The 17,478-nt window shown below is 47.3% G+C and overlaps 1 protein-coding gene across 11 annotated transcripts in view; it reads right to left on the minus strand.

Moving 5' to 3' along the window:
- UBE3B (ubiquitin protein ligase E3B) overlaps positions 1-17,478 on the minus strand; it is a 37,744-nt gene that overhangs the window by 19,401 nt on the left and 865 nt on the right. For 3 of the 11 annotated variants that reach the window (XM_014542440.1, XM_014542441.1, XM_014542446.1), the window contains 14 exons: positions 14,358-14,464; positions 12,401-12,617; positions 12,133-12,253; positions 11,223-11,282; positions 10,965-11,069; positions 9,570-9,666; positions 8,452-8,537; positions 7,529-7,611; positions 6,452-6,557; positions 6,042-6,162; positions 4,894-5,071; positions 3,198-3,361; positions 2,027-2,112; positions 1,615-1,696 (listed from right to left, as the gene is read on the minus strand). In XM_014542440.1, the coding sequence (XP_014397926.1) occupies positions 1,615-1,696; positions 2,027-2,112; positions 3,198-3,361; positions 4,894-5,071; positions 6,042-6,162; positions 6,452-6,557; positions 7,529-7,611; positions 8,452-8,537; positions 9,570-9,666; positions 10,965-11,069; positions 11,223-11,282; positions 12,133-12,253; positions 12,401-12,617; positions 14,358-14,464 (1,613 nt within the window). Of the gene's footprint in view, positions 1-1,614; positions 1,697-1,944; positions 2,113-3,197; positions 3,362-4,893; positions 5,072-6,041; positions 6,163-6,451; positions 6,558-7,528; positions 7,612-8,451; positions 8,538-9,569; positions 9,667-10,964; positions 11,070-11,222; positions 11,283-12,132; positions 12,254-12,400; positions 12,618-12,778; positions 12,862-14,357; positions 14,465-17,478 lie in introns of those variants that run through there. The other 8 variants (XM_014542443.1, XM_014542444.1, XM_014542445.1 and 5 more) reach the window with 6 other exon arrangements.

A 17,478-nucleotide genomic window follows, 5' to 3' on the forward strand; every position in this document is an offset into this window, starting at 1 on the left:
GCAAATGGCACCACACTGGCACTGGGCTAAAAACCTGGCATCATCTTTGAAACTGTTAGGCCCCACTCCCTCAAGTCCAATCCGCCTCTGAAACATCACAAACCCTCCTGCTTCCATCTCCATCACCGCACCAGTTCCGCTGTCCTCAGGGAGCACTTGGCAATGTTTGGAGACAGATATGGGTGTCACAACTAGGGGGAAGGAGTGGGTGCTACTGGCACCTACGGGTAGGGGCCAGAGGCTGCTGAAACCCTACAATGGACAGGGTGGCTTCCACCACAAAGAATCATCTGCCAAACCGTCAACCCTCCTCCAGGCCAAGCCTACATCGTCACTCATTACATTGCATGCAGTTCCCCATCTTATGCCTGGTCTCCCCACTAGGATATAACCCCCTTGGGAACAGAGACCCTGGCTCTTTTCACCTCTGCACCCTCAGTGCCTGGCATAGATGGTGCTCTGTGAACATGTGAAGATGAAGAAATAAGTGTGAAAGGGAGAAGCAGCAAGAATTTATGTTTTAAAACAAAAAATAAAATGCAGCAGAGAAGTTCTGAGTCCTTTATGTGGTAAACAGCTTCATGGCTTACAGACCTCTGTCCTCATGACACCAGTTCATGCCAGCTCCTGCACTGCCACTTAAAGGCCCTGACACCCAAGTCTTTGCTCACAGAGGGGACTTTCTTCCTTGCTCAGCTAAAAAGGACAATGGTGGGCATATCCATGCAATGATGTGTTATGCAGCCTACACACACAAGGTTTCTGAAGAATTTCTGACAAGATAAAATGCATATTAAGGTGACTAATGGAAAGGAAAGGATAAAACTATATATTTCAATCTAAATATATATATATACAGATAGCACACTCAGGCACAGGTAGTCATGTCTGGATTGCGGGATAAAGAACGGCTTAAGCTTTATTTTTTCAGCTTCCCTGTCTTTTTTCGTGTTATGCAGCCTATACAAACGAGGTTTCTGAAGAATTTCTGACATGATAAAATGCGTATTCAGGTGACTAATGGAAAAGATTAAACTATATATTTCAATCTAAATATATAACAAATAGCACACTCAGGCACAGGTAGTCATGTCTGGATTGTGGGATGAAGAGTGGCTTAAGCTTTATTTTTTCAGCTTCCCTGTCTTTTTTAGTTTTCTGTTAAAATTTTTTTAAAAAGTAACTTTTTGCCCTGGCCAGTGTTCTCAGTGGTTAGAGCGTCGGCCTGGGAACCAGGGAGTTGCGGGTTCATCCCCCAGCCCTGGTCAGGTGAGTGCGGAAAGTGGCAGGTCAATGTGTCTCTCTCACATCGATGTCTCTCTCTCCCTCCCCCTACCTTCCACTCTCTCTAAAAAAGCAATGGAAAAATATCCTCAAGTGAGGATTAAAAAGTGATTTTTTAAAAGCAAATAGTACTTCATAATGAGAATAAAGAGCCAGGTCACAGGAATGAACTGGAAATGCTGGGATTGAGATTAGTTTGAGCTGTTCAACTACTTGGCCTCTAAGAATGGCTCAAAAATACCCTCCTTCAAGGAAGCCAGAAGAAATCCAAGTGTTCCAAGCAAAACTGTCGGCCAGACGTGAGCCAGAAGAGGCCCGGGGCCTGCAAACCTGTGAGTATCTGCAGCCGGATCTGGGTGAGAGTGGTCAGCGAGGTCTGGTAGAGGACGCAGATGTTGCACACCTTCTGCACCTCCAAGTGAGGATTAAGAAAAAATAGTGACTTTTTAAAAGCAAATAGTACTTCAGAATGAGAATAAAGAGCCAGGTCACAGGAATGAATGGAAATGCCGGGATTGAAATTAGTTTGAGCTGTTCAACTACTCGGCCTCTAAGAATGGCTCAAAAATACCCTCTTTCAAGGAAGCCAGAAGAAATCCACTTGTTCCAAGCAAAACTGTCGGCCAGACGTGAGCCAGAAGAGGCCCGGGGCCTGCCAACCTGTGAGTATCTGCAGCCGGATCTGGGTGAGAGTGGTCAGCGAGGTCTGGTAGAGGACGCAGATGTTGCACACCTTCTGCACCTCCGCAGAGTCCACGCGTTTGCCCCCGACGGGCTTGAGGATGTTCCGCACCGACGCAGACTTCTGAAACGCACGCTTCAGCAGATCTGGCACGGAGAGAAGAGGAACGTGTGAGCGGAAGTGCCAAGTTCAGCCATCTGCCAAGTTCCACCCTGTAGGAAACAGCGTTCCAATACAGCTCCGAATTTACAGCCACAGCCAGTGGGGCTGCCGCCTGATTCAAGTCATCTCCTTGGGATAAATTGGAAGCACATTAACAATAGGATTTTATGTAAAACCCAAAGACATCTTCAGAATCAGAAAATTCGATTCTTACAAGGGATCCTTTTACTGACCCACTTAACTTCAGCACCCACAAAGGTAAAAATTCCGAGGACTATAGTAGGGAAAGGGAGACCTGGTGGGTCCCCAACTTTCTGTGCTTTTAGACGGAAGAAGGGGCGTCAACCTCACATACGGATACTCAGCTTGGGGCTGCATTCTACTTTTGTTTGACGCTTCCCATGTATATCCTGCGGAAGTTGTATTCGAGAGCCCATCGCACTGACAGGTGCAAGATGGGACTTTGCAGCACAGTGGCTGGCGGAGGAAAAGCCGCCCGCACCTGGAAATCGGCAGGTCATTCCACTGAAGTATGTGTTGGCGGCAGTTCCTTCACTTCCGTCAGAGTGGGCCACAGGAAACCTTCCCTCAGGACCCACTGCTGAGCTGGAAGCCGGGTCAGGCACCCAGGGGCCCCTTCATCAGCAGCCCCACGTGGGAGAGTTCCTGTACGATTACGAACTCAGAAAAGCTCTACTTCCCCTAAGAAACAGGCCCTCGTCTTTATGAGAAGAAAGGGTCCCAAGTCCCTTTTCATTTTGGCGACTAGAAATTCAGAGCCAAATGGAAGTTCAGAGACAACCACGGCGGCCCTCTCGGATCCTTCATCAGTGGACATTGTCTACACACGACCTTGATTTTGTTCACCCATTTCTATTCCCCAGGTCCCTGTTTTCTACTCCTAAGGACTTTCTGTCACTGTTTTGCTAAACGTAAAGTGATTTAAGCAGCTTCCAGGTCTGTGGGAGAGGTGAGGGTGACAGGAACAGAGCGGGCAAGTGCCCTGGGACACTCAGGAGCTGCCCCTCAGGCCCGCGCGGCCACGGCCGGGCCGGCTCCAGCCACTCACTCTTCACGGGAAGCACGTTCTGCGGGGAGGCCGGCTGCACGTGGGCCGCCGGCTCCTGGTTCTCCAGCTTCTTGCTCAGGATGTCACTGAAGAAGATCCGGATCAGAGGCACCCCCCACAGGAACTGCAGCTGTTTGGTGACCAAGGGCATGGACTCGTTGAGGCTGGGAGAGAAAAGGAGACCAGGGGGTCGGGTCCACCCGGCGGAGGGCCAGGGAGAGCCCCCCATGGTTCCCTAAGGGGCCTTGCATGGGGAGTTGTAGCAGGACCTGCCACTCAACATGGTCAATAAGATCATACTTTTAAAAGGGGGATCCACAAATTGCTGCTGAGGCCTGATGTGGAAGGCACTGCCCTTTATCTTCCCTGTCGCTCCACCCAGACTTCCTGTGCTGCCAACAGCACTACTGCTCTCCCTCTGTCCCCATGCTCCACGTCACAGCATCTCCCAGACGCCCTTTATCTGCCTTCACCCTGATTCCATCCTGTTTACCACTCAGTGGACAAGCCATCTCATGCCTGCCATCTTGTCCTGTTCACAGCCAGCTGCAGGCCTGGCCCACACCCCGCTAACTCTCCAGCCTCCTAGGAGTCTCCCTGCCTTCAATTGCTCCTTCCTCCACTCCACACCGCACCCCAGCATCACTCACACCCTGAAACCCGCCTTCATCACCTCCCTGCTCCAGACCCTGTAATGCCTCCCAGCATCACAGTGGTAACGGCCACCACCCACTGAGCATGGGCCAGGCCTGCGGGAGGCTGACACGGTTTATGTCATTCAACCCTTTGAGACACCTGTACCCCATGTTTCAGATGAGAAAAGTGAGATGAAGCGACTGTCCCAGGTGTCCCCAGAGAACAGGAGTGCAGCTGAGCCCAGGCTGTTCACCTGGTGCTAGTCTGCCCCACCCTCTGCCCACAACATCCCGATGCCCAACATACAGGCCCCTCCATCCTCTTCAGTCTGGGGCAGCGCTCTGGTCGGCAGTTGATAAATAGTCTTTTTAACTGGATGCCACTCAGGCACAAGGAAAAGGGAGAAAAGCGGGGACTTCCTGCCCTGGCCCTCAGTTTTCTGCCTCAAGAGCCCCTGGCGGGGACCCCAGGCCTCAGGCAGACATGGAAAGCAAAACAGCTGAGCAACACGCCGCCTCAGGTCCTGAGACCCACTTCATTTCAGCCCAGGGTGCACATTTAAATGTGTGATGCCACCTTACTTCACCTCTATCTTCTAGAAGTGTTTTGGTTTTTTTAAAATATTTTTGAGTTCATTAAAAACGTTAACATTTATATTCCAGCTCCTGAAAAACATGTGGAGTGACTTCTATTCCCTTTGAATCATGTACCTTATTTTAGTTTCCCCAAAATACGGCAATCTAGGCAATCAATAGAATGATATTGAAGAAGGAGAGATAATATTAATAGATATTGTTCATAATTTACTAAATGAACAAAATACAAATTAATAAAATCCCATTTGTGAAAAAACTGGTAGGAAAAAGACTGAATGGAAGTGCACACAGGTTGTCTTAGTAGGTGATTTTTATTCTCTTGTGTTCTTACCTATACTCATACAATGACTATATATGACTTTTATAATAAGAAACAAACAACATAAGCTAAAATGAAGGAAGAAGGGAGAGGTGGGGGAGGGGCAGGGGAGGCAGGAAGGGCAGGGCTTTGCCCCGGGACTCACCCATAGTCCACCGACTGGGAGAACCAGCCAAGGACGGGGTGCCAGTGGGTCAGGTTGGATTTCTTCTGGGTCACGTACTTCTGACAGTAGCACAGCATCTGCGTGAGCAAACTCACAAACCCATCTGTCTCCTCCTCCAACACTCTGGGGCTGAGGGAGCCCAGGTGCAGGAGGTTGCCTGCAAAGAGAGAAGGCTGAGGGCGCGGGGTCCAGACAGACACGCTTCATCACCTCGCGGCCTGCGCTCTGCCTGGCGCTCAGGCAGCCACGTCTCTGTGCGGGAAGAATTCCACGGGGAGGGGCACTTGTCAGGGCTGGGGCTGCAGGTGGTGCAGGGCCGAGACCTAGGCCAGCCTGGCTTCCCATCCTGGCTCTGCCCCAGGCCAGGGGTGACCCTCACCCCATCTCTCCCATCTTGTCTCCTCGTCTGTAAGACTGGAATAACGATCCCCACCCTCGATGTGAAGGCTGTATGGACTAACATGTAGACTGTCTGGCACATGGAGATGTGACATTTAGCTCATATGACATTTTACTATTACACTATGATTTTAAAACCCAGGGTTAATGTAAGAAATGACCTTTTTGAAGAATATCTGAATTCCCATGGAAGTCACTGTTATTCAAGGTTAACCAAGGTTATTTAACATGCCTTGTGTGAGGACTCCCCTAAAATTTGGCCTTAAGAACCTTTCTCTATGTTAGGCACTGAGAATTATGTATGTCTGCAGTTTTCAAATGCTTCTATCCACAACCCCTTTGATCTACAATGAAAACAGTAAAACAGATGACGCAGGCCTTACTCTAATCTAAGCCCTACCCACCTGCGCCCTCCCTTCTCCCAACATGAGAGTTATCCAGGCCACTCATCGCGTTTTCAATTTTCCCTTGGTTACCAGGAAGCTAAGGGCTAAAATTTAACATTCACTTACACTCACTCAACCAGTTTGCCAAGTTGGACCTATTCCCCATGTGATTTTCAACTTTACATGTCTAGTTTAACTGTCTATCTGATTACATGTTTCCTATTGTAAACACTTCTAATCATTAATAAAAACAGCTCTTGATCTCCCGAAAGGTGAAAAGCAAACCACTTGGGGTTTTCCCGACGCCCAGGACACAATCACATCCCAGCCTCAGCTACTCACCCATTAGACACAGCGTATGGCTTCCTTCTAAACTCTCACAGACATCGCGGCATCGATCTTTAGCTCTTAAAAATGTGATGAACTTACGAAGCATGTCATGAGATTCTACCACAGTGAGGCGCTGCGAACAATTACAGACTGTCAAAGGGGAAGCTGACGGAAGAAGTTCCCATGGGAGCATGAACTTGACCCCTGCAGGTCACCCCCCAGGAGCCCAACATGCTACTGATCGCCAAGAAGATGAACAAACACGAGAACCTTTCTTTGGGCTGCTAACAAAAGTGTGTCGACAGTGGCCACGGATGTAGAAGAAAAATCAGGGAAGAGGTGGGAATAAATAGAGAAAACAGTTTACGCTCTAATTTCCAAGGAAGTAAAAAATAGAATGGGGGAACTCAGGGCCCACTTACCTCAGGGGTCACTATGCTGAGATGAGTCACAAGAGCTGGCACAGACATGATGTGGACGAGGAATGGCCGAATCAGATTGTCTGAAAACTGGGCAGCAATTACAGGGCTAGACACAGACAGATCACCTTACTCAGAGAGGTTACCAAGGCCCCCCCAAACCCCTTGAAATTATGCTTCCCTTGATGGGGACACCCACTAAGGCAGTGGTTCTCAACCTTCTGGCCCTTTAAATACAGTTCCTCGTGTTGTGACCCAACCATAAAATTATTTTCATTGCTACTTCATAACTGTAATGTTGCTACTGTTAGGAATCGTCATGTAAATATCTGATATGCAGGATGGTCTTAGGCGACCCCTGTGAAAGGGTCATTCGACCACCAAAGGGGTCGCAACCCACAGGTTGAGAACCGCTGCACTAAGGGAAGGCTGAGTCACGTGACACAGCTATGAAAAATCAGTTTTGACGTTTTACTGACATGATGTCATCAAAATCTTTCTTTAGCCTACTCGTAATTGTTGTACTTAAGCCCCCTCGGGTGACAAATTCTACAAATGCACTGCTGATGGTACATTTAACAGGGCACGCATCCATTCTGGTAAGCACAGCAGGGGAGGGGGCAAACGAAGTTTAATGCATAGTCTCAGCCAACAGAGAGCTGGGGCCGCAATCAGGGAGCTGGAGAGGCACACGGGCACAGCCGGAAACCAGGGCCAGCGGTCCATGTACCAGGTAAAGAGGGTCCCAGCTAATGAAAGGAGCAGGGCGAGTTTGGGAAGGTCCTCATGTACCATTACTTAAAGAAACATATTGTTTTAGAGTGCAGAGATGTGCCAATATGGGAAGCAAGTTTAAAGAATAAGGAGTAATGAGTGTGGGCTCTGGAGTCGTATGGCCTGAGTTTAATTCTTGGCCCTACCACTCGCCGCTGTGTGACCAAGGATAAGTGGCTTACCCTCTGGGCCTTAGCTTCCTCATCTATAAAGTGGAGTGAGAGAATGTGGTGAGGAGTCAGTTAATATGTGTAGACGCCTTAAACAACGTGCGGCCCTTCAGAAGCAAGTATGTTTCCTACTTACCGCAACGCCAGAGAAAAGGCCGCAGTCAAAGTGCCTTTGGACAGACAAGGCCGGGGTCTGGCCAGGCCACGGGTTAACAATATCTGCAAAGAACATTTTAACTGGTCAGGGGATGATGCCAACTTTGTATTCATTTGTTCATAAAAAAAAGAAGCATAAAAGTAAAATGAGTGCCTCGGATAAAAAACTATATTGGAATGTTTTTAAAAAATGAGGGGAGAGAAAAGTAATGGGGTGGAGGTTCATTAATACCACCCCTTCACCTTTAAATGATATGTTTAATCTTTTACATAATAAACAGTTAAAAAAAATTAACAGTTGATACAAAGCCCAGACTTAACACTGCAAGACAGGCTAGATTTCAGAAGCAGTTCCGAGTTACGGTGTCAGGTGGACCCCTTCGCACTGGGAGGACCTATGGACAATGTCGCCTGTGTGTGGAACAAACGGAGCCACATCAGGACAGAGCCCATGGCTGAATCAATGCTACTTCTCAGGAATCCTAAACACCAATTCGGCTTCTGACCATTCCTTGGCATATGGGCTGGCACAAAAGGTGCAGTGTGGACAGAAGGCTGTTTGAGGACAGAGCCAGAAAGTTAATTCCAGAACCAACCAAGGAGCCAGAGGGAACCAGCCTGAGGCCTCCTCCCTCAGTTTCAATTTCAAGTGACCGGACTGCACCTGTAGCCAAAGATAGAGCTCATTGAAGGGATCCTGGGGCCACCGCCCCCCTTTACACAAACCACAGTGACCCAGGCCGGGGAAGGGAGAGGTCACTGAGCGTTAAACTCTTCCTGCAAAGCATTTCTGCGAGGAGGGCGCCAGATGTGCCAAAACCAAACATACAACATCAAGTTCAGGTGTGGAGCGTGAGGTCGCCTATTACAGGAGGAGCTCACACAGCGGGTGGTGGCACAGACCTGCAGCACAGAGTACAGTCCACGCTGGTTGAGATGTCCCATTATATTTGCACAGATGTGGTTCATGGCTGGTCGGAGACTCTCACCTAAGGAAAGAAAAAGGACTGAGGAAAGAAACCCAGCAAATCTCTGGCCGCAAGAGGAACTGCTTAGGTGGGACAGAAAATCGGACCCAGGCAGCGAGATGCTCCCTGGCCTGCCTTCCCAATTCCCTTGGGACTGGGACCAGAGTCCACGGAGATGCTGCATATCCGCATTCTCTCTCCCGAAGGCCCGGCTCAAGTGTCGCCTCTCAGGTGACGGGGCCCAGCACTCCCCCAGCCAGCAGGAAGGGCCCGGCCTTGAGCTCCAGAGCACCTTTCCATTTCCCTCCGAGGGCACAGAACTTTCTGTGCTCTGTGGCTGCCTCCTCTCCAACGAGGGACAAGCTCCCAGTAGGGCTCAGGGCTCAACGTAGTTTAAATCCTCCCCAGAATCCAGGATAATGCCTTGAAATAAACCCTCCTTCCTGTCTGGGGCTTCTGCATACAGTTTCCTCAGCTTTTGGAGGTTTGTCCCTCTTCACTCGGTGGCTCTGACTCTCCCCCAGCTCTGAGCTCACTTGTTACTTCTGCAGGAAGGCCTGAGCCCCGAAGGAGCAGGGCAAGGCTGTCCCTGCCCCACTAAACTCGCATTTCTCTTCCTTCTGAGCGCCGCTTCTCACACTATTGTCGCGACAGAGGATATACATGTGACTTCTCTTTCATGTCCATCTCCCCACCAGCCTCTACGTTCTGTGAGCTGCAGTTCAGCAGGTAAAGCCCTGGAGGTAGGTGGCCGCCTCTGTACCTCCAGGGCCTGCACAGCACATGGCACACAGTAGGCTCTTTGCTGAATGGATGGATGAAGTGACGGTATGAAAAACATAAAGCTAAGCATAATGTTCAGGGAAGGAGGCAGCATGACAGTGCACATTTTATGGCCAAAAGAGAATTACTTGCTGCTGATTCACCAAATGAAACGGCAAGGCTTAGCGAGTGCCTCCCCTGGGGCTTGGGATGGCAAAAGTGCTTCTTACAAAGTAGAAAAGGTGCCCAAGCTCTGCGACTTAGGACAGACTTTGAACAAGTCCCACAGACCTTTTCCCCGGAGAATTTTCCACGTTGAAGTGTCTGTGAAGGTGACAAGCATCGTGAGGTACAGTGTGACGAGTCTGGATTCTTGTAGGATTTCAGGCTGGAAACAATGAAGAGGAAGGTTAAGACACACATACCCCAGTCCCAGACAGTGAAGCAACCATTCTGTAATTTTGCTGAGTGTTCTCGGGCTCAAGTAGTGAGTCAGGTTATAAGTACATATTCTTCTTCTTCGTCTCTTAGGGGATGACCACTGTCAGGAGTTAAACGACAGGGATTTTGACCCACGAGTGATTGCCTACGGAATCTAAGTACTCCCGGAATGGAGCACTGAGGATCCTGGGAAACAGGTGACCAGCGCTGGCCTGCTGGTTTTGCGTGCATTAGGAGCATGTGTATGCTCAGCCGTTCCCTGGAGCAACAGAGTGGAAATGCAGCCGAGCATAACAGGGACCCTGGGTTCAGACTTCTGCCTTTACCACTTCCTAGCTCTGTGACCGTGGGCAAGTTTCTTAACCTTTCTGTGCCTTGGACTGTTCATCTGTTGACTAGGGATAGTATGGCTGTTGTAAGGAATAAACAATTCATGTACATAAAGCACTAAGAGCAGCGCCCGCCCGGCACAAAGATAACTCTACAGTACTGGCTGTTATTATACACTGTTTCACAAGAGCAGGCTGGAGAAAGGCCCGATTCCTGTCTAGGCTCAGAAACTTAGCATGTGCACTGCAAGGGATCCTGGAGACCAGCTAGTGATGGCGAACCTATGACACGCGTGTCAGAGGTGACGCGCGAACTCATTTTTTTGGTTGATTTTTCTTTGTTAAATGGCATTTAAATATATAAAATAAATATCAAAAATATAAGTCTTTGTTTTACTATGGTTGCAAATATCAAAAAATTTCTATCTGTGACACGGCACCAGAGTTAAGTTAGGGTTTTTCAAAATGCTGACAAACCGAGCTCAAAAGGTTCGCCATCACTGATAGTTGAAAGCTCTAAACTCACAGAGAATGAGCGAAGGGAAGTGCCTTGTTCAAGGCCACATGAGGAATTGGGAGCAGACTGAGGACTACATTTAGATATTCCCGGCTTCGGATCTGGTGTTCTTTTCTCCTAATGTGTGTTTCTCTGCATGAACTTAAAAATTTTTTTTTCAAAGCAGAAGCGCCTCTTAAAGAGAAATCCATTGTGGAATGCAGACGCAGACAGCAGGTAATAGAGAAGACCACTGCTCCGATGCCTCGAGAGGGATGGCTGGGAACGGATCCCTGGGAGCTCTGCTGACATTCACGCCATCGCTCAGCTGCTACCCAAGTCCTTGCCAAGCCTCTGCCCCGGAAACTACATCCTAAAGGCCCCAGGTGGGAAGGATACATTTACCGTGTTTCATTTTACCTTGAGCTGCTCAAGAAACTCACAGCAATGCCACAGCATGTCCTTGATCTGTTTAATCCATAAGAGGGTGAGATCCTTGGAAAGAGCCAGGGACACATACCACACCTATAAGCAGGAGAAAGAGAAATGTAGTGGGCAGTTACAGGGATCAAATTACATATGGTCTAGCTATTGGCCAGTGCCAGATAAGGCGATGAGAATCAATGGACAGATAAGCAGCCAATAAGGCTTAATTTAGCCCTACACCCACCCTCTTACCTTGGGTTCATTCTCAGCATCCATACTGCTCAGGATGCAGCGACACAACTTTTCAAATCTCTGCAGAGAGACAGAAGGGGGGTCATAAATTCCAGCAACTGATAAAAATGGGAAAGAAGCAAATGTTTGGTGGGCACCTGGCATCTATTACAGATGACTATTTCCTGGAACTGTATTTTCTGGGCTAATTCTAACCCTAAAGGTACAACCAGTATGTTTTGTTTGGTTTGCAGGATCTAAAAGGAATTTGAAATTAGCTACCAATTCTTACAAATGAGAAAACTGAGCATAAAGAAGTCCAGCATCTCTTTAAAAAAAATCAGGGTCCACCCCTGGCTGCAGAGGAGTAGAGGCCGTGCCCTCTGGATGGGCCTGCCAAACCCCATCGCTCCCTCTGAGGTCCTCGCCACCACTGTGAGTTACCAGGTATTATGACTTATATTATGTTTTGTCTCATCAATGGCTTCTTTCACTCTTTTTTTAAAATATATTTTTATTGATTTCAGAGAGGAAGGGAGAGGGAAAGAGATATAGATACATCAGTGATGAGAGAGAATCACTGACCAGCTGCCTCCTGCATGCCCCCTACTAGGGATTGAGCCCACAACCCAGGCATATGCCCTTGACCAGAATTGAACCCGGGACCCTTCAGTCCTCAGTCACTCTTTCACCTAACCTCCCTGGCCCCCGTATGCATCTGAGTCCAACAAGTGCTCTTAATAGTCGATGAGAAAAGATTTGTGAGGAGGTCCAGAAGCACTGGGCGTAATCCCTGCAAATCAGGCCCCAAGAAGACAAAAGGGCAGGATGTGGGAGTGGCGGAGAGCTGCCCTAAGGACTGAATGCCTTAGCATTTATAAAAGACCTGGCAGACAGAAAGGATGATGTATGTTTGCTATTATTATTTTACCTCGTTATCTTCTTTCATTCTGAACAAGAACAGCAGTTTCCTGGCAATCTTAAAAATACAAAGTGCACTTCTTCTACTGGACCCAGCGTCATCTGCTTTAAAAAACTCATCGATCTCTCTCCTAAGGTAAAAAAAAACAAACAAACTTTTTTCATTAGGAGCTCCCAGCAGCCGGAAGGCTTTTTCAGAACTGTTAGAGAAAATGCCTTCTTTTCTGGCTATTGCTTGGGAGCAAGAGAAAACGCGCTGAGGAGTTCCTGGCACCCACCTGATTTCCCTCTGGAGTCGCCTCCGACAGAGAAAACTCCGCACGTGGGCCTGAATCCCGATGGCCGCCCGCTCCCGCTCCTTCTGCACCAGCCTTTCCTCTCGAGCCTGCCGGGCTCTATCGATGAACCATGCTCGCGAGGTCTGAGAAACGGTGAACATGTTTGCAAACTTGCACAAACCCTGCAAGGGAAATGGCGAGCCTTCGATGTAGATCACTGTATGAGAAACACACACAGCAAGGGGTTCAAGAGCAAAGGGTGGGCAGGGGTGTGGGCAGCAGCAGAGAGCTACCCAGGGCCCTCCACCACCTCCCAAAGTGCTAACAGCTCTCCTGGCACAAGTCCCAATTCCTATCGGCTCTTTTCATGCAACTCACCAGGGCAGCACTGCTGCTTCCTGTATTAAATAATTACATCTTCTTGAGAGAAAATGCGCAGCGCCTGGCCTAGGGCATGGGTTCTGTAATCGTTTAATGAATGAACAAAGCACGACTCAGTCCCATCCATAAACTTCTAATGCAAGCCATGCGTCCTCTAAGTCAGGGGTCCCTAGATATTTGAATTCTTTGGAGCAGTCCACAGTATTTGGGAAGCCAGCACCAAGCAGTCCGCTTTTATTTTGCCAAGTCAAGACTTGAGGGGAAAACCAAAGATGAATATTTACCGTCACTGTGACTTTTATTCATCCATTCATTCAACGATTATTTACTGGTACCTACCTTGTGCCAGCACTAAAAAAAGTGTTTCATTTTTTAAAGGATCGTTTTAACAAAAAGCCAAAGGTACATGATTTCAGAATGCAAGACAAATATTAAATTGAATACGTTTTGTTTTATGTGTAACTTATTCCTGTGTCCTACTGATCCCATTCCTCCAAGAACCACTGACGCCTTTAGCGCAGAGCCTCTCCCCTCCGCTGGCTGGAACTTTTGGATAGAGGCTCTAAATGACCCGTTACACTGGTTGTTTTTTAATCCTCACCCGAGGATACTTTTTTTTTTTTAAAGAGAGAGAAGACAGGAGAGAGAAACATCGATGTGAGAGAGAAACATCAATCAGTTGACTCCCATCTGTGCCCCGACCAGAGATGGAACCCACAACCTAGGTGTGTGCCCTGACTGGGAATCGAACCCACAACCTCTCGTGCATGGGACAATGCTGGGAATCGAAACAACCTCTCGTGCATGGGACAACGCTCCAACCAACTGAGCCACCTGGCCAGGGCTACACATTTTTATCTCAATCACTAATAACTCTTTTCCCAAAGGGATGCTTTTTTAAAAAAATATATTTTATTGATTTTTTACAAAGAGGAAGGGAGAGGGATAGAGAGTTAGAAACATCAATCAGCTGCCTCCTGCACACCCCTACTGGGGATGTGCCTGCAACCAAGGTACATGCCCTTGACCGGAATCAAACCTGGGACCCTTCAGTCCGCAGGCCAATGCTCTATCCACTGAGCCAAACCGGTTAGGGCCAAAGGGATGGCTTTGGCTAGCAGCCTAGAGCACATAGTACTGGTCCCTAGAACCTCCCATACTAAGATGATTTCTTTAGATGCTTGATAACTTTGTCACTCTATCCAAAATATGTAATCAGCCCAGCTGACAAAAGCACTGAAATGAATTATCATAAATCCAGACTTCAAGACAAGCTCTTTACTAGGTTAGTTCACTCACAGCAGCACCTACATGAAAACATCATCAAGAATGAAAGGGTCACGGGAGACTCCTCCCATGTCGGTATACCGAGGGACCTCTGTGGCCCCTTTTCAACACTGCTTCACATCCTGTTAAACAAGTCTTTTCCAACACGTGCATGGCTCATCAGTAATTCTCAGAACAAATGAACAAAGTCCGCCTGACCATAGGAGGGAGAGTAAGAAGACTGGCGAGAAGAAGGGCTTCTGAATCATTCATTCTTTTCGCCCCAGCAGTGGAAGTCCAGAGAGCTCACCTGAGGACCTGCCTGTGTCGCAGAAACGCCAAGTAATCATCAGTGATCTCGCAGGGGACTCACGGCCACGGGCAGCTTCTCCCTTCAGAGGAGCTTGTCCTCTCTGGCAGAAGCAGATGAAAAAAAATCCAGACTTAGGGTTAAGTTTTATAGGTAGGGCATCATACATCTTCCTCACCGAGTAAAGTAATACATTCAGTGCCTCTGGTTTAAAAAACAACAACACTGTGTTCTCTTTAGTTAATGTCTGGTCTAAATGTTAACCTTTAGCGCCACAGTCCTCACCGTTTAAAGGGAACTGGTTGAAAATACAGTTGGCCCTTGAACGACACAGGTTTGAAACGCACTTATACATGGATTTTTTTTCCAATAAATACGGTAAATGTATTTCCTCTTATGATTTTCTTAACATTTTTTCTCTAGCTTACTTCATTGTAGGAATACCGCATATTATATGTTAACATACAAAAATGTGTTAATTGATTGTTTATGTCATCAGTAAGGTTTCCAGTGAATAGTAGGCCATTAGTACTTCAGTTTTGGGGGAGTCAAAAGTTATACATGGATTTTCAACTGCGCTTGGGGGGCGGGGGGTGTCAGTGCCCCAACCCCTGTGTTGTTCGAAGAAGTTATAATCCCAAAGAAGTTAATGAATTAAAACTTTATATGCGTTGTGATGTAAGCAAGAATAACGGGATAGAATATTAAAAAGCCACTGAATATAATGTTTGACATTTTTAACAACATTGAAAACTATGTATGCCTAAGAAATTGTGTGAACCAGTATGATTCCAATTACATGAAAACGAAAAATGCACACAGAGAAAAAACGGTGGGGGGGGGGCGGGGAATATACCAGAATGTTACATAAGAGTGGTTGTTTTGAGAGCATGGCATTATGGGAAATTTTGCTTCTTTACCGGGTCTGTTTTCTAGGTTTCCTACAGAAAGCGCATGGCGAGGCAGCATGGTACTGAGAGGCACTCCCTTGCTCTGCCATGTACTGTCGGGTGATGTCTCAGAGCCCATCTTCCTCTACTGATTAGCTCAGAGGCCAAGCATGAGGACTAAATGAGATGATGTACATCAAGTATCTACTGAGGTGGCTGACAAGCACACTCAGTAAGTTTAATGTATTATTATTACTATTTTAAAAAAAAATTTTAAATCCTCGCCTGAGGATATGTTTATTGATTTTTAGAGAGGGAGGAAGGGAGATGGGGAGAGAGAGGGAGAGCAAGGAAGAGGGAGGGAGAGGGATAAGTGAAAGAGAGAGGGAGGGAAAGGGAGAGAGAAACATCGATTGGTTGCTTCCCATATGCGCCCCAACCAGGGATCAAACCCCCAACCTGACCCAGAATGAATCTACAACCTTTCAGTGTATAGGACACTCAAACCAACTGAGCCACCCGGCCAGGGCTAATGTATTATTTTTATAGACACAAAGTTTTTGTGGGTTTTTTTTAGTCTTCTGTCACTCAGGTTCTTGGGGTGGGAGATAATGTTGGGACCCTTACATTCCTCACCCATTAGACAGGACTGGGTATGCTAAGATTCACCAGTCCGGTCACATGGGCAGTGAACCCCTGGCCCTGTTCAGATTGGGTAATAGCTTCAAGCTCCTGAGAGCTGCAAAGGAGCTGGGCCCAAGCCAGGAGCACAGTGGTTATGTGCTTTCCTTAACATGTAGACAGTCCCTCATACGTGGGGGAGAAGAGGGAGCCTCATCCTAATGGAAAAATAGGAGGCTGCACACAAACTGTGACTAAGTACCTGTCAGACTATAGCAAGGCCTGGTTAGCATCGTCTATAGGTTGTTGAAACTGGGGCAAAATGACATATGAAACCAATTTTCCCATAGGCTAATAGGCTAATTGATATAAACAAGAGTTAAGTTCCTACGGCACTCATCAATGTTATAATGAAACATCACTGAACAAAACTATGTTATTTGAGGACCTGCTGGGTCTCAAACTTTCACTTCTCCAGGGGCCGCTCAGGATAAGATCCCTTCCTTGAGACCATCATCCCCTCACCAATGTTATATGCTGGTTTCTGTTTACAACATACGATAGCCTATACTTTGCAGTTTTTCTCATTCTTTCTTATTCACCTGCTCCACCTATATTGTCTACTATAATTCATCAATAAGATAAAATACATTATGAAGTATTTATTAGGTGCTTACGCTGGCAAATGCCACTGAGAATCAAAGGAAAGGCTGTGTGTGACAGAACAAGCTTTGGATCGGACGAAGCAGTCCTTGGTTCTTTTTAGTTCCGATTCTACCTCATTTGCCAAGTTACTTGCCCTCTTTAGGCCTCAGTTTCCTTATCTGTAAACTGAGAGTCATAATAGTAACATATCTACTTCCTAGGGCTGCCGAGAGGTTTAAATTAAGGTTAAATGAAACATTTACCCTTCTTGTCCCTCAATTCAGTCATCATGACACTGTCACTAGCATTAAATGTGAAAATATTAATAAAAGCATCTGGAACAAATAGCATATAAGTGAGCTTTACTGTTTTGTCCTTAAGCAGCTTGCAATCCAGTTAGGAAAACAACAGTGACATAGGTGGGACGATTAGGAGACAAGAGGCTGGTGATCATCAAGATCATATGAAAAGCAAAAGGAAAACATGAGACAGCACCCCTGTGAGATCATTTAGTATCTCCCATAGCCCAGGTCAGACCATCAGGAAGGGTCACAGCCACTATTTTCATAAGAAGAGACAGGACTCGGCCTCCTCTTTACTTCAGTATTCCCACCGGACCTGCTCAAAATCGGTCTTTTCTGGATCAGGCCAACTTCATGGGGAATTATGAAAGAGACGAGACTCCAAAGAGTATTGTTCAGGGGTGAGGCGCCATAAATACCAACTGCTGGCGGATCCGGAAGGATTCTGCCTCTTTGGTGGGAGGAGCTGGGCAGCCAGTCCAATGACCACCACAACCCAGATGCTGCTGTTTTCGATCTCACCTTCACGGGGAGCAAATGAAATGTGGAGACAGGGCAGGACTTGTCAGGGGTCGCTAGGCTCCTGAATTTGAACTCAGATCCGACTCCAAAACAATTATTTGTAAATGAAACACACAAGACCCAGAGAGTCCCCGACTCACA

Source organism: Myotis brandtii, unplaced genomic scaffold (assembly GCF_000412655.1).
Source record: "Myotis brandtii unplaced genomic scaffold, ASM41265v1 scaffold303, whole genome shotgun sequence".
Taxonomy (NCBI): Eukaryota; Metazoa; Chordata; class Mammalia; order Chiroptera; family Vespertilionidae; genus Myotis; species Myotis brandtii.